General features: G+C 44.9%; 2 protein-coding genes across 7 annotated transcripts in view; both read right to left on the bottom strand.

Moving 5' to 3' along the window:
- LOC119437021 (cytochrome P450 4C1-like) overlaps positions 1-13,218 on the bottom strand; it is a 212,154-nt gene that overhangs the window by 56,921 nt on the left and 142,015 nt on the right. The window lies entirely within an intron of this gene.
- LOC119438566 (cytochrome P450 4V2-like) lies at positions 43-11,588 on the bottom strand. The gene is given in 5 exon segments (XM_037704790.2): positions 43-431; positions 4,743-4,922; positions 7,598-7,664; positions 11,310-11,366; positions 11,368-11,588. Coding segments are annotated over 5 exon segments (591 nt in total). The 5' UTR covers positions 11,461-11,588; the 3' UTR covers positions 43-237.

Here is a 13,218-nt window from a genome sequence, read left to right as displayed (position 1 = left end):
GACAGTGGAGAGAAAGGTACTCAGACGTCCTTCATTCTCCCCATCCAAAGGATTTATTGGATTTCATTCAATTCCCCTGATATATACAAACACAGGAAAACTAAAACAAAGAAAAAAAACCTAGATTGGCGCCACATCTATTCTAGCATGGAACAAAGAATAGTGCGAAAAGAGGTACAAGTAGTAACGCGGTACAAATAATATACAAATACGTAGTGCAGGAAAAAGGCTCTGTCTTCACGTTGATGACACCTGCCACTTGTCGCTGACCGGAGGGCGCCTCCGAAACCAGACGCGCAGTCCTCCGCGGGCTTTCACGATGACTTCGTAGCTGACTCGCAATTGGTCAAGCGGGCGCGTCGACTCGACCGAGAACTTGAGCAATAGTTTAGCCATGATCACCTTGGATTCCAGAAGGGCGAATCGCTGGCCTGGGAAGTGAGCAACGACATCAGGAATGTATCAACTCTTGTGCCATACAGTGTTTACTTCTAGAGGTGGCCCTGATATAATTTTGAACTACCTCTGTTAACGGCATTCCATGACGCTGTTGGGTGGGAAAAAGCATGCCGGTCACATTGATTGTTGCTAATCTTGAAGACCAGGCAAGTTGGAATAATTTACTTGCTGACAGCGCAACAATCGCAGAGCACAAAAGAAGCAGCACATATAAACACAGAGCGCTAAATTGCAATTGGACGACTTACTTCCAAGCTTGTAAGTTGACATTCCACACTCTCATACGACCACGGCGGTTCCTGGCAGTGTAATGTTTTTTTGCAAATTGTAGGCCAAGTACATATACACGAAACTTGTTGAGTGCCACAAAGACGCTAGATTCTGTCCGCCTCCGACATCTCTGGAGAAGTGATCTTCCTGTCTGTATCCCTGAGGCGCCACATTTGCAAGAGCGGACGTTGAGATGCAAGGAGGTGGATATTGCACCAAGCGCCTTACACCTGTAGCTGAGGCAAAATCTTTGTTGGTAGAGCAACTCGGCAGGATGTATGACAGATATTTCCATTTGTATGCCTACAGCTCTGTTGTCGAAGAGAATGCAGCTAGTGCAGGGGCGTACGTGATACCTACTCTCAATGTCTAATGGGCTACCAGACATAACCGAGTCATGTCTTCTACGACATGTGAAAGTTCCGCCATTGCAGCCGCCTTGCGAAAACGGAATTCCTATCAGCCTCAGCGTGTAGTCCCTTTTCGAACAGCAAGGTTGCGCTGCTACTATTAATGCGGGGGTTTACCCTTGACAAGTGCATTAAGCGTACATTAGATGCTGCTAGCTAATTGCAGAAAGTCGGAAATACCATCGCGTTCCAGTGTGTACCTTCCCACACCGGCGAACAGTCTGCTGACAGTCTGGCGCGCGAAGCACTGCAATTCAAACCAACGAAAAAGGCTCCCCAGGATGCAAAAACAGATATGAAGATGACCATCTTAATCCTTTTTCATTCATTGTGGTCTCCACTGCATCGACCTAGTGTGATTAAAGGTCTTAACTGAACTGATGCCGCTCTTCTATATCGCATCCGTACAGGGTCAGCGCAAACTCCAGCTTGGCGGTGCAAGACGGGACTTGGCCGATCATCGGTGTATGTGCAACGTCAAGCTCTTGGTGACATTGAATACTACATATTAAAATGCCCTGAATTTGAAACAGAACATAACGTATTAATAGATAAACTCAAGCACAAGACGGCACCATACCCAATGTAAGTGATATGTTCCCGCGAGGACACTGGATATTTAGAAGGGAGATGCTTGGGTTACTCCTAAAGCTCCTCCGTGATACATGTTTGGAAAGTGAATGGTGAGCTGTGTCAGTGGTCATGGTTCGAAAAACGCGCCCGGTCAACTTGTTTTTTTTTTATATCTTATGTTGTTAGCTGGACTGTGAAGCGTTTCAGACAATATCGTGGTTGAGAGGTGGCGTGCAGGCAGGGCAATTGCCTGTAACTATTGCTAGGCTAAGTCTCCCTGCAGCAAGCAATGTGCCTCCTCCGCCTCCTCCCCCAAGCATGTAACATAAATCTCTCGCCGTAGGGGCGTCGTTGCTTTGGCGTTGCGCTGCTAATCCCAAGGGTGCATGATCAAGTCCCGGCAGCGGCGGTCGAATTTCTAGGGGGGGGGGGGGGGCAAAACGCTCGTGAAATGCAAAAACGCCCGCTTACCGTGCATTGCATGCACGTTACACAACCCCAGGTGGTGAAATTTATTCCGGAGTCCCTTACTACGGCATGCCTCATAATCATATCGTTGTTTTCGCACATAAAATCTCATAATTTAAATTATTAAACTAAATCCTGGAAAACACAAGAACAGAAAGGGACGAAAGATAGATTGCCAATCATGCCACACCTTGTCACGTAATCCCCCCTTATGGCAAAACACGATCTAGCATGAAAACCAACCGAACAACCACATCACAAGAAAATTTGGCTTTTTCTTCTTCCTGAAGACCATAACGTCATAAAGTCGACTTCTTTCCTGGTCGGGGAAACCGAAGGCACACTCACGCACACGCTGCCCATGCGCACAATCTCCGCGGCTTTTATATTCTCACACCTGATTTGGCTGTCATGTTTACTAACAATGGCATTATCTTCAAACACGGGCTTGCAACCGCAGCCGCAACAATAGGTGCCAAGGTGTCCACTCAGTCTTCAAAAAGTAGAAGTATAGGGCACAGTATAGGCGGTGATGGGCAATCTGTCTTTCGTCATTTCCTTTTGCCAATATTGATTCCACAAGTTGGAAATACATCCTGCTGTTGTAAGTGAGCGATATGTGCGTATGTACTGATTTGTAGAAGTAAGCAACATGAAAACAAATAGTTTATAGAGAAATACGAACAAATAAAAAGTAGACAACAATGTCATCAAAGCGGTGTGAGCTTCGCCTATTGCTAGCCAGTAACGGGCACGTAAATGTGAGAGTACGATTTCTCGATTTTAAATTAAATTGTGGCTTTTAACTTCCCGAAACTGCACAGTAAGGGACGCCGCTGAGGAGGCATACGGATTATGTTTGGCCACCGGTGGCTATATAACTTGCCCATAAAACTCGGTACGCAGGAATCATTGCATTCGGCGCTATCGGAATGCGCCCTCCGCGGCAGGGAATCGAACCCACGACATCGTGCTCAGCAGCGCAGCGCCATAGACACTTAGCCAGCGCGAGCGCATTTGGCAGTTTTAATTATGTCAGGTAAAGGCATGCGACGGCGTACTTGTGGAGTAATTTGCGTGCGCATGCGAGCTTCATGCGCGTGCTTTCTGTTTGTACCCGAATCTACCTAGGCTTCAAAATTTAAAGCAAGATGTGCACGGTTTATTCACACATATTGCTCCGGCATCAAAAGACAACGCGCGAAAGGGAAAGGAAGAGATCGGACAAACGAGGCAGTGATGCTCACGTGGATGTCGTGCTTCCGGCACAATGCCTCCTCTCGGCACTTCTGCCTTCCTCTTCGCCCCCAAATTATTGAAACCGAAAAATTCGGCTCTATAGTAAAAGTCATGGAACATGGCTTGCAACGACACAAATAGTACGCTGCACAAGGGGAATGAAAACTACCAATTGCTTTCATTTCTTGCTTCTAGAAGAGTAGTACGAGAAGGAAGACGAGTGTTGCTAGACACAGGCTCTGCGTGAGCGCCGCTTGCTAAGCAAGGTAGAACCTAAGCTCGTCAGAACGTATACAAGCAAGACTAACGGCGAAAACGAATTTCAACGGGGTGCATCGTCCATCGGACGCTATCCACCCCACCTCGCCCTTCTAGCTCTCTTTACTCCACCTATATCGCAGATGAATTTGAAGAGAAGCGAAACATTTCCCGCGTAAATATCCAATGCTCTCGCGGTAACAAAATGCCACTTGTCCATTTTATTAAAACTTTACGTTGGGTATCAAATTGAGGACGTTCTAATAAATAACGGTCAACGTCCCATAGAGCTTGAACAGTGCACACACGAGGATGATGCGCTAAGTCCTGTCTTGAACCGCCAAGCTGAAGTTTGCGCTGACCCTGCGCGGATGCGGTAGAGGAGCGTGGTTTAAGTTATGTGTAGTCCTATGTGATGCAAGGTCAGTGTGATGGAAAGCTCAATGAAGGAAAGTGGCCTACGACAGCCTGTATCATCACTCATTTTATGTCCTGAGGAGCCTTCTTCGTTGGCCTAATGTCTATACACGGTACGTGCAATCCTGTCAGCAACCTTCATTCCTGCTTATTGCTTGCTGAAGTTATATAAAGGTAGCGGTTTGCGTGCGGCCATCCAGGCGTCTTGTGCACACTATAACTTGTGCTTGTGTATGCAATCAAATTTCGACTTGGTGAAAAAAAAAACACACACACAATTGATTTCATTATTGATGGTCCCCGCTCCACCAACGTATACTGCAAGTGGCTTGAATGGAGCTTGCATGCGCAGGATAAATTCCTGTTGGATTCGAGCATTTAAATTTCAATCAAGAAAGAAGGAGGAAAAATGAATAATCTGTGTTTCTGAAGTCTGTGTGCGTCATTCCAAGTGATCCGTTCGGCTTAGTTCAGCCCAACAACGAGCCCCATTACTCACTTTTCTGAGAGAACGAGCGTCATAATAGGTGCTGAATGATCGGCGAACGTTACTTTCTGCTCCCTGTAATGTGGCAGCAACGACAATTTTTTACATCACCGCAGAAGCACAAGTTTGCATCGCGTTGTTTGTAAAAATGCAGTACAAACCTATGCAATTCTTGGGGCCCCCAGAGAAAGGTAGGTACGAATACGGGTGGCGTGCGGTGAACTCTTCGGTCAGGAACCTCTCGGGAATGAATGATTGGGGGTCCTTGAAGTACTTAGGGTTCTGGTGCAGACTGAACAGGTTGATGTAGACGTTAGCACCTTTCGGGATTCGGTATCCGTCTGAAAAAGGGCAGAAGAAAGCGCGAGCATGTAATCCGGGTAAATCATGGGTGTTACGGGGAGTATCTGTAGACACGACGCCGTTTTTTTCGGGCGTTCGCTTTCATTGCCCGTTGGTTCAAAGTTCACAGAGCTGTAGAGCGCAGTAAACATTAATGAGTACTGTCTATGTGAAACGGTGCTATTGGAGATCAAAACGAGTGACCTCGAGCATAGTTATGGTCTTTTGATATAATAAATAGTTGGTGTGTGTCCTGTGAAGCGGATATTAAGGACTATTTGACATCCTGAATCACTGTTAACAATCGCAGCAACACGTAGAGAAAAGAAAGATAGAGTTTCAATCAGATTATGAGTGGCGTATGGTCTTTAACTGTCGTTCGTCAGAACGCGGGCACTCTATCTATGATTATGTGTAGTGTTTCGTGGCGCAATAGCCAGATATGAACAAAGAGCGCCATGCTAGTGCACTATATCTAGAGAAATAATTAGTTATTACTTCAAAACTAACGGTCGAACGCGTCAACGGCTAATATCCATGGCTTGACTTTCGTATGCACACGCTCATGGATCTTGTTTTCTCGTGATCAAAGTTCTCCTCTAGGAAATAAGAAAAATTACGAATGCTCTTGCGCTTTTCTAATTGGAACGCTTTAAGTACATAAACTATTTAGCAGCCTAGAGCGCGAATACGTATGTGTGGCTGAATTCACTAAGCTTTGCGTTCGTTAGTTCTCTTTGCCAATTGCCGGCCACCTTCGCTAATAATTCGTGCAGCATCAGGATTGGCTGAAATTTGCTCTTACGTACAATTCTAGCGTAAGAGCTTTTTGTGAATACCGGCCCAGAGTACGTTTTCACAAAACATTTTCTTGCCCTAAAGCTATTCGCATGCGCAGGTGCCAGCAGATGGGGACGTCGGACTTATTCTTAGCGCAGGTGGCTAGCCAATGGCAAACAGCCCATCCGCACGAGGCGCTTTGTGAATTCGAGATCATTTTTCAATCCGGGGCTCATAAGGCTTTTTGTCTCTGTATAAGAACGGTTTCTGATTGGGCAGCTGTACATTTGCTAAACAGTCGCTTTCACCCTTGTCGCTCCTGTTCTGACAAAGTTCTGGAGCTTATTAACTGCTGTCGCAATGTAAACCCACACCATGATGTAGGCCGACCCTCCCGAGCAGCGGCCGGAGTGTTTGGCTACTACTCCCGAGCGTTTTGGGTTGCTATGCTAGGATGCGATAGATGCCATCGAAGTACCGAAGGGCCCGAGAGACGCGCTGCTAGGTCGGAAGCTCTGTGTGTGGTGAAGCGTAGGCACCAATAGAGAGAGAGAGAGGGAGAGTAACGAGACGGTTGGGTAACGCGCATCTACAGTACAAGATGTCTCTATGTGTACCGGGTTGTTACGTGAGCCGCGGCCCGGTGCGCACAGAGCCCCGTCGTACTCACACGTCGGGCTCCGCGGTACACACCCGCTCAAGTTCCACACATGGCGCTTGAGTGGGTGGCATGCGGCGTATTCGGCGGTCGCTTAATTGGCACTTAAGAATGAACCATGATGACTTGGTATATCATAGACAGTGAGCAGGAGAAACAAGAAATTAAACACAAGTGAGCCACATATAGAGACACAAAAAGGCACTCCTCACATGCTTTCTCGTATACGTCTCGCTCAAGTGTAGCATGAAAGCCTACCTAAATTTTTCGTTTTTGTAGTGCAACGCTTTATCCCTGTCCTCGCATGTCTTTTGTACTTCATCACTAGCATCTGGACTAGCATGCCAAGCATGCAACTTGGCCAACCTTCTCAGTTTTCACTGATGCATTCTCTCTATTTCATAGTCGCAGGTAGTTTTTAGTGGAATTTCATGCATGTGAAATTCTCCCTGCTCACGTGAGTTTGCTTTCCTATATCCTTATAAACTCACCGTGACGCAGTCTGTTTATAAGGCGTTACGGCGTTCTAAGGCAGACGGACACCGCCTTCTCGAAGTCTTACAAAATAATCCCTCCCAGTGATATAGTTTACAGGAAGCAAACTATACTGCCTGTAGCGCTAAATTGTACAGGATGGACTGGTAACTTCCGAAAGCGGGCCCCTTCGTTTTCTCTCTTCTCTGCAAATGCAATCCTTCAGGTACACGTTTGCGTGGCGATCACGCTTTCTGGCCCGCTTTGTGATGCAGACGTGTCTCAAGATGAAAGGCTTCGCACCGCGTCACTGCATTACCATACAATGTCTTCTCCAAACGAAAGCAAACACGCTGAGTCGGCTGGCACATCGGCGCACAAGGTAAAACACGTGGAGGACGCTTGTGCGGCAAAACACCCTTGTGAGGCAATTGCACATATATGTTTTTTGTCTACCCCACGTGTCCTCGTGATTATTTTAAACGCGCAAATGCTCAGCCTACGCGCCTTCAATTTGCACGTGGGATTGCATGTGTAGTGTGTGTTTTAGCTTGCGATGACAAGAAAAAAAAAACTTGTATATTGCATACAACTCTAGTCGCAATTACTGGTCCTAAATGAATGAGAAATTTTCTTGCGGCTTTGCCAGTGCTGCATTTCTTTGTTTCCACTGTTTCAACTTACACGAAAGGACGCAGCCCTCTGCGTGAGCTTCTCAGAGGGGCATTGGGATAATGAAAAAAAAAGAAGCTTCAAACTTACCAATAACCAAGTCCTCTTCCAGGTGGCGTCCAATCAGTGGTATCGAAGGGAACAGGCGAAGAGTCTCCTACAAGAGAGGCGAAAAGGCCTGTTTAAGATTTACTTGTTTTTTTTTTCGCTGACGGCCATCAATGAATTGAACCGCAATGTTGGCGTTTCTCGACCCTGTGCTTAAATCACCTGCTCAATTCTTTCGAGTGGCTGCCTTTCCATCGAAAGGCTTTCGATGTAGTTCCTCACGACAAATTAATTTTCAAATTAGAATTCCTTAGTCTTCCTAGCTTCTTCAATCCTGGGTCTCTGCTTACTTAACGGGTCGAAATCAGTACGTAGTAAGTGATGGGAAATGGTCTCATCCGCTTCCGGTAACCTCTGGCATTCCTCGAGGCAGCGTGCTTCGCACACTACATTTACTTATTATTGTAATGACATAGTCGACGTAATAGATGCCCCTTGAATATTTGTCTGTTTGCCGACGATTGTATCATTTTTAACGACGTTGATACAGGTAATGATGAACTAGCACTTAATTTAGCCTTGAACGGTATTCTATAGTGTAGCAAAAAATAGGGGGTGAAAATAAACTCTGACAAATCTGTGCTCCCACGTATGATTAACAAAAATACCTATGAATTTTTCTACTCCATTGGCCCAGAGCCCATGACTGAAGTCAACGAATACAAGTATCTGAGAATTACAATTACTAGCAGCCATAACTGGAATAGCCATATTGCCAACACTCCCTCGGCTGCTTTTAGAAAACTCTATCTACTACGCCTAGATGACTAAAGATGCATCCGCTGACGTGAAGTCATCAGTTTATACCACATTTATACGACCTAAACGGGAATATTCTTGCGTTATTTGGGATTCATTCACTAAAACTAACAGTAATGCCCTTAAGAGGATACAGAGAATAGCCATTCGTTTTCATTTTTCCAAGAGTCCGTAACCGATATATTGCACACTAATGAATTTTACACCCTTCAAACGAGGCGAAAAATACTACGACTGAAATTCCTTTACTCACTAATACGCCGCAAACCCTTTATAGATCCTAGCCCATACCTAAGTCTTTCTAAATCCAGAAAAACCCGCCATTCCCACCCTCTCACTCTCTCTGATTACCTTGTCAGGACAAACACCTTGCCCCTCCTTAAAGAAGGGCAAGGTGCAAGGGGCAAGTTCTTTTCCCAGAACTTTGAAAGAAGGGGATGCCATACCTTTTCATTATCTTAACTCTGCAGAATAACTTGAAACTCACGTTCCTAATAGTTCATTCTAGTACAATTGCAGTTTCCTGCTCTTAACTCTGCAGAATAACTTCAAACTCACGTTCCTAATTGTTCGTTCTAGTACAATTGGTTTGTTTTCTTAAGGTTTAATTTTTGTTGCAATATTTTATTAGGGCTCTAGATTTTCATCGGTGTATTTACCAGTGTACCTTGCCCCTACTACTTGGGCCACAAGGCCTACTGTATTATGTAAATTAAAAAAAATGTCGCAGTTTCGCCCGAAAGGCGAAGCATCAATTGCGATTGCAAATTAGTAGAGAGCTATTCGGAGTAGGGATAGTAGTTTGAAAGGCTGCATAAACTTGGACACATTCGCTTACTAACTGAATTAACAAGCGTGGTGTCAGCGCGCACAAGCAAACATGAATAGATCACACTGAATGACCGCAGACGACTGTCAAAACGCTGGCAGCAAGCGCAGCCACCGCAGCGGGCGAAGGTTCACGCGGTCTATCGCTTCAACGGAAACTGAGAGGCGAATGCACAGCGCATACAAAAGTCAGACCCGTGTGGAGATAAGAGACGGTGCGGGCGACCGCCACCGCCGGGCAAAGTGCAGAGGAGTTGTGCAGAGGAGAAGTTGTTGGCGGAGGAGAAGCTGTCCCCTCCCCCTCCCTCCCGCGCTGCCTTCCCGCTTTCTTGCTTTCGCGTGGGAGATTGAGTCGCCAGTTCTCCTAGCGCCCGATTGCAAGATAAGCATTTGGTGAAGCAGCACAGCATCGCCCCGCCTCCCTCCCTCCCTCCCATACCCCCACGGCCTTTTGCGCGACGGTCGCGTTTGCTTTCCGCCGTGCGTTCGCTCTCCGGATAGCGCGCGTCCCCCGCGCGCTTTCACTTGCGCATACGACGATTTTATCGCCCTTGACCTTTATACGGAACCTCACGGCGACGCCGACGGCAGAAATACGGTTGAAGTGTTCATATAATTGCTATCGCAATAAAATGCAATTAAAAAGAGGAACTTGTGGCAACTGAGAAAAAGTGGAAGGCAACATGTCGCCTTTTGGAAATAAAATATTGCTTTTAGCACCCAGATGTGTCATGAAACGTAAATAAGCCTCTCCAGTAAAGCTCAAGTGAATAAGCATGTTTATTCTTTGCCCCCGAAGACATAGAAAATATGCATTGCATACTATTTATTATCTGCGGCTCAGAATGAGTTGAACACCCATACTCTATAAATGAACTAGTGTAGCTCGCCATGCACGATTATCAGCACGTTTAGCATCCGACGGACATCGCTATACAGCCTCTCCGGACAACCTTCTCTTCTACCCTACTCTGTCTGTAAGAGTCTCGGATATCTTTATGCAAGCTGTAAGTTCAGGAACTCACTTAATTCCCCCTTTTGCTTAGGACATGTCACACCTTCAGGCTATCCGACAAAGATGGCATATTGCAAGGAATTGCGCAAATAAAACAATGCATTGCGTCGTGTCCTTCTCTTCTCCGTGCTCTATTGCGCTATTCCTTGCGATATACGATATGAAGGCCGAATATCTACACCACAACGAGAAGCGCTCAAGTGTAAATTAAGGCTGGCATGGTGCAATGAGTTCGTAATTACGGTTCCAATTCAGTCACAGCGCACGCAGGAAGGCTGATCAATAGCTGAGATCATACCACACGTTGAAACAATCAGTTTTGTCGGGAACTGTAACGGGATTGTTTTAGTGTGTAGACATTGCTCTATTTTCTATAAGGAGATTCCTTAGATTCATGGGTGCCTATGTCTTGCCCGCAAAACTCTGAAAAGCATATTGTTACGCATGCTACGGTTAGGTGACGAACAGGAATGTTGACGGAGATGGAAGAGACGGAAGGCAGTGTTGTCTTTTCGTCTTCTTGGGACATACTGTCAGTTCTTTTCTTCACCTCACCGTAACAATATCCTTTCTGCGTACGTTCACAAGGTAGAGGAAGTTTCATGAAAGGGGAAAAACTGTCATCCACCTTGCATAGAGCTACAAAAGAAACCCCACCTGCGTTTCTCACAACCAAACTTCGCATTTTAGGAAAATTTCTTCCTGGCCAAAGGATCAAAGCCAGAACCAAGGCTTTTCCGCCACCTTGCGGGTTTCAGCAGCACTGACTTGTAGGTTCAATGTTCCTAAATTTCCAGTTCTCAATAAATTCATCCTCACAGTGTCGTGTGCTACCCTCCTCGTTAGCTGAGACGTTAGAGCGACCACCCGCGAAAGGCGTTTCCCTGATAAAAACAAATCTTTCGTCAGCCACAAAGCTTTCTTTTAGAAACATTGTAATCACAGAATAATGTTAGGTGTAGAGCAGAATGGTGTTGTGGACGGCTTTACAAATCCAGCTACACTTTACGAAATTGAAGAAACATTGTGGTTTATAGGATATGCATTACTTAAAGGCGTAGCCTCAGGATGAGTTTGGTACTGTACGCGCACCTTGATGCAGCACTCAAGATATTTGAGCTGGTTGACGTCAGCCTTAGTGACGTCGCGGGTCACGGTCGGTGCCGAACACTTCGTCCAACTCTGCGTGCACCTTGGCCTGCTTGTCCGGGTGGAGTCCCGAGAGGTAGAAAGCCCAGCTCATCGCAGATGTGGTCGTGTCGGTTTCCCTGCGGTAAAAGAAGTCAAAGTCATCTTACCTTCAAGAAACTTCCTCTACCTTGTGAACATGCGCAGAACTGGTATTGTTACGCTGAGGTGAAGAAAAGAACGACAGTTTATACTTCAACCACTTTGCATTGCAGGTAGTTAGAATTATGCGAAATAGCCCCTTTATGCTCGAAATAACCCCTCTTACCCCCTACACCTTCCCCGAAATATTACGTAATGCTGATGACCAAACTAGCAGAACCTGTATTAACGAAAACACTCCTAAACTCGAACTATCCATGAAATCAGGTGCTAGCTAACTGAGACATTGACCATATCCGCAAAGGTGGCCGGCCAATAGCAAAGCGCTTTTAGAAAAAAAAATGTTCTGTGAATTCGGGAACAGTTAAACATTAAACACAATACCAAGCAATTCTGTGTGTGATACACATATATCGTACGATTCATATTGTGCATAGCCCACACATCTTCGCCCTCGCAGAAATACGTTGTCCGAATAAAATTCTAAACTGCCGTTCTAAAAACATTGTAACATCGCTTACGAAGGATGGGCTTGCACTTAGTGTAGAACACCTGTCTAATGAATTTAATAATTTTTTCATTATTATTACTGAAACATTGTGTTGTTCTAGCACTCCCAAAAACTACGCCCATCAAGCACCCGGTGTTTCACATTCTCTTTTCATGTTTCCCACAACAGAAAGTGAGATAATTACAGTGTTTTCGAATCTTCGAACAGGCTGAAGACAAAGATGGATTCCAAATAAAACCTTTTAAGTATGTTATCGACTTGTTAGCTCCAGTGATGATGCACATTTATAACCTTGCTCTTGGTACAGCCGTTTTTCCCAAAGAAATGCAGGTAGCGAAAGTTACTGCCATCCATAAAGGGGGTGATGCATCAAACTTGTCTAACTTTAGACCAATCTCGATTCTTCCAGTGTTATCAAAAGGCCTAGAAAAAGTAATATATATCAGAATTAACAAGTTCTTAATGAAACATGATGTCTTATCTGATTGTCAATTTGGTTTGAAAATGTCCACAGAAGCAGCATTGATGAAGCATAAGGACAATAAAATTGATGAATTTGAAACAAAACAATTAGTACTCAGGTTATATATATTGACTTTAGTACTCAGGTTATATCTTGACTTTTCGAAAGCTTTTGATCTCCTAAATCACGACCTACTAATACAAAGACCCCAACACTATGGAATAAGAGGAAATAGCGTAAGATTATTGGAGTCCCACCTGAAACACCGAAAACAGATGGTTGTTCACAATCGTGCATTCTTCAGACTAGCACCCATCCGATACGGTGTAGCACAAGGAAGCATTTTAGGGCCTCTACTGTTCCCTCTTTACAATAATGATATTTTTTGCCACATTTGCAGTAAATATCATAGCATACGCCGATGACTTAACCATGTTAATTTCAGGTAAAACAGAACAAGATGTATTTAATAAAGGCAATTATCTTTTGGAATACTTGCGGCAATGGGCACTCAAAAACTGCTTGAAGATTAATACAAATAAAACTAAAGGCATTTTGTTTAGACCTAAAAACCAGAATACATCACTGTAACTTTGATCTTGTTTTAGGGAATAGTAAAATTGAGATCGTACCAGCTGTAAAAAGCCTAGGCGTGGTTTTTACTGAATCACTTAGTTGGGATGTGCATGTCGATAGCGTAAGGTTAAAGAATAAACAGAATAAACAGTATAGTAAAT

Source organism: Dermacentor silvarum, chromosome 1 (genome assembly GCF_013339745.2).
Source record: "Dermacentor silvarum isolate Dsil-2018 chromosome 1, BIME_Dsil_1.4, whole genome shotgun sequence".
NCBI classification, from domain to species: Eukaryota; Metazoa; Arthropoda; class Arachnida; order Ixodida; family Ixodidae; genus Dermacentor; species Dermacentor silvarum.
Note: the sequence above shows the minus strand (reverse complement) of the source record. Positions and strands in the feature narration are given on the sequence as shown.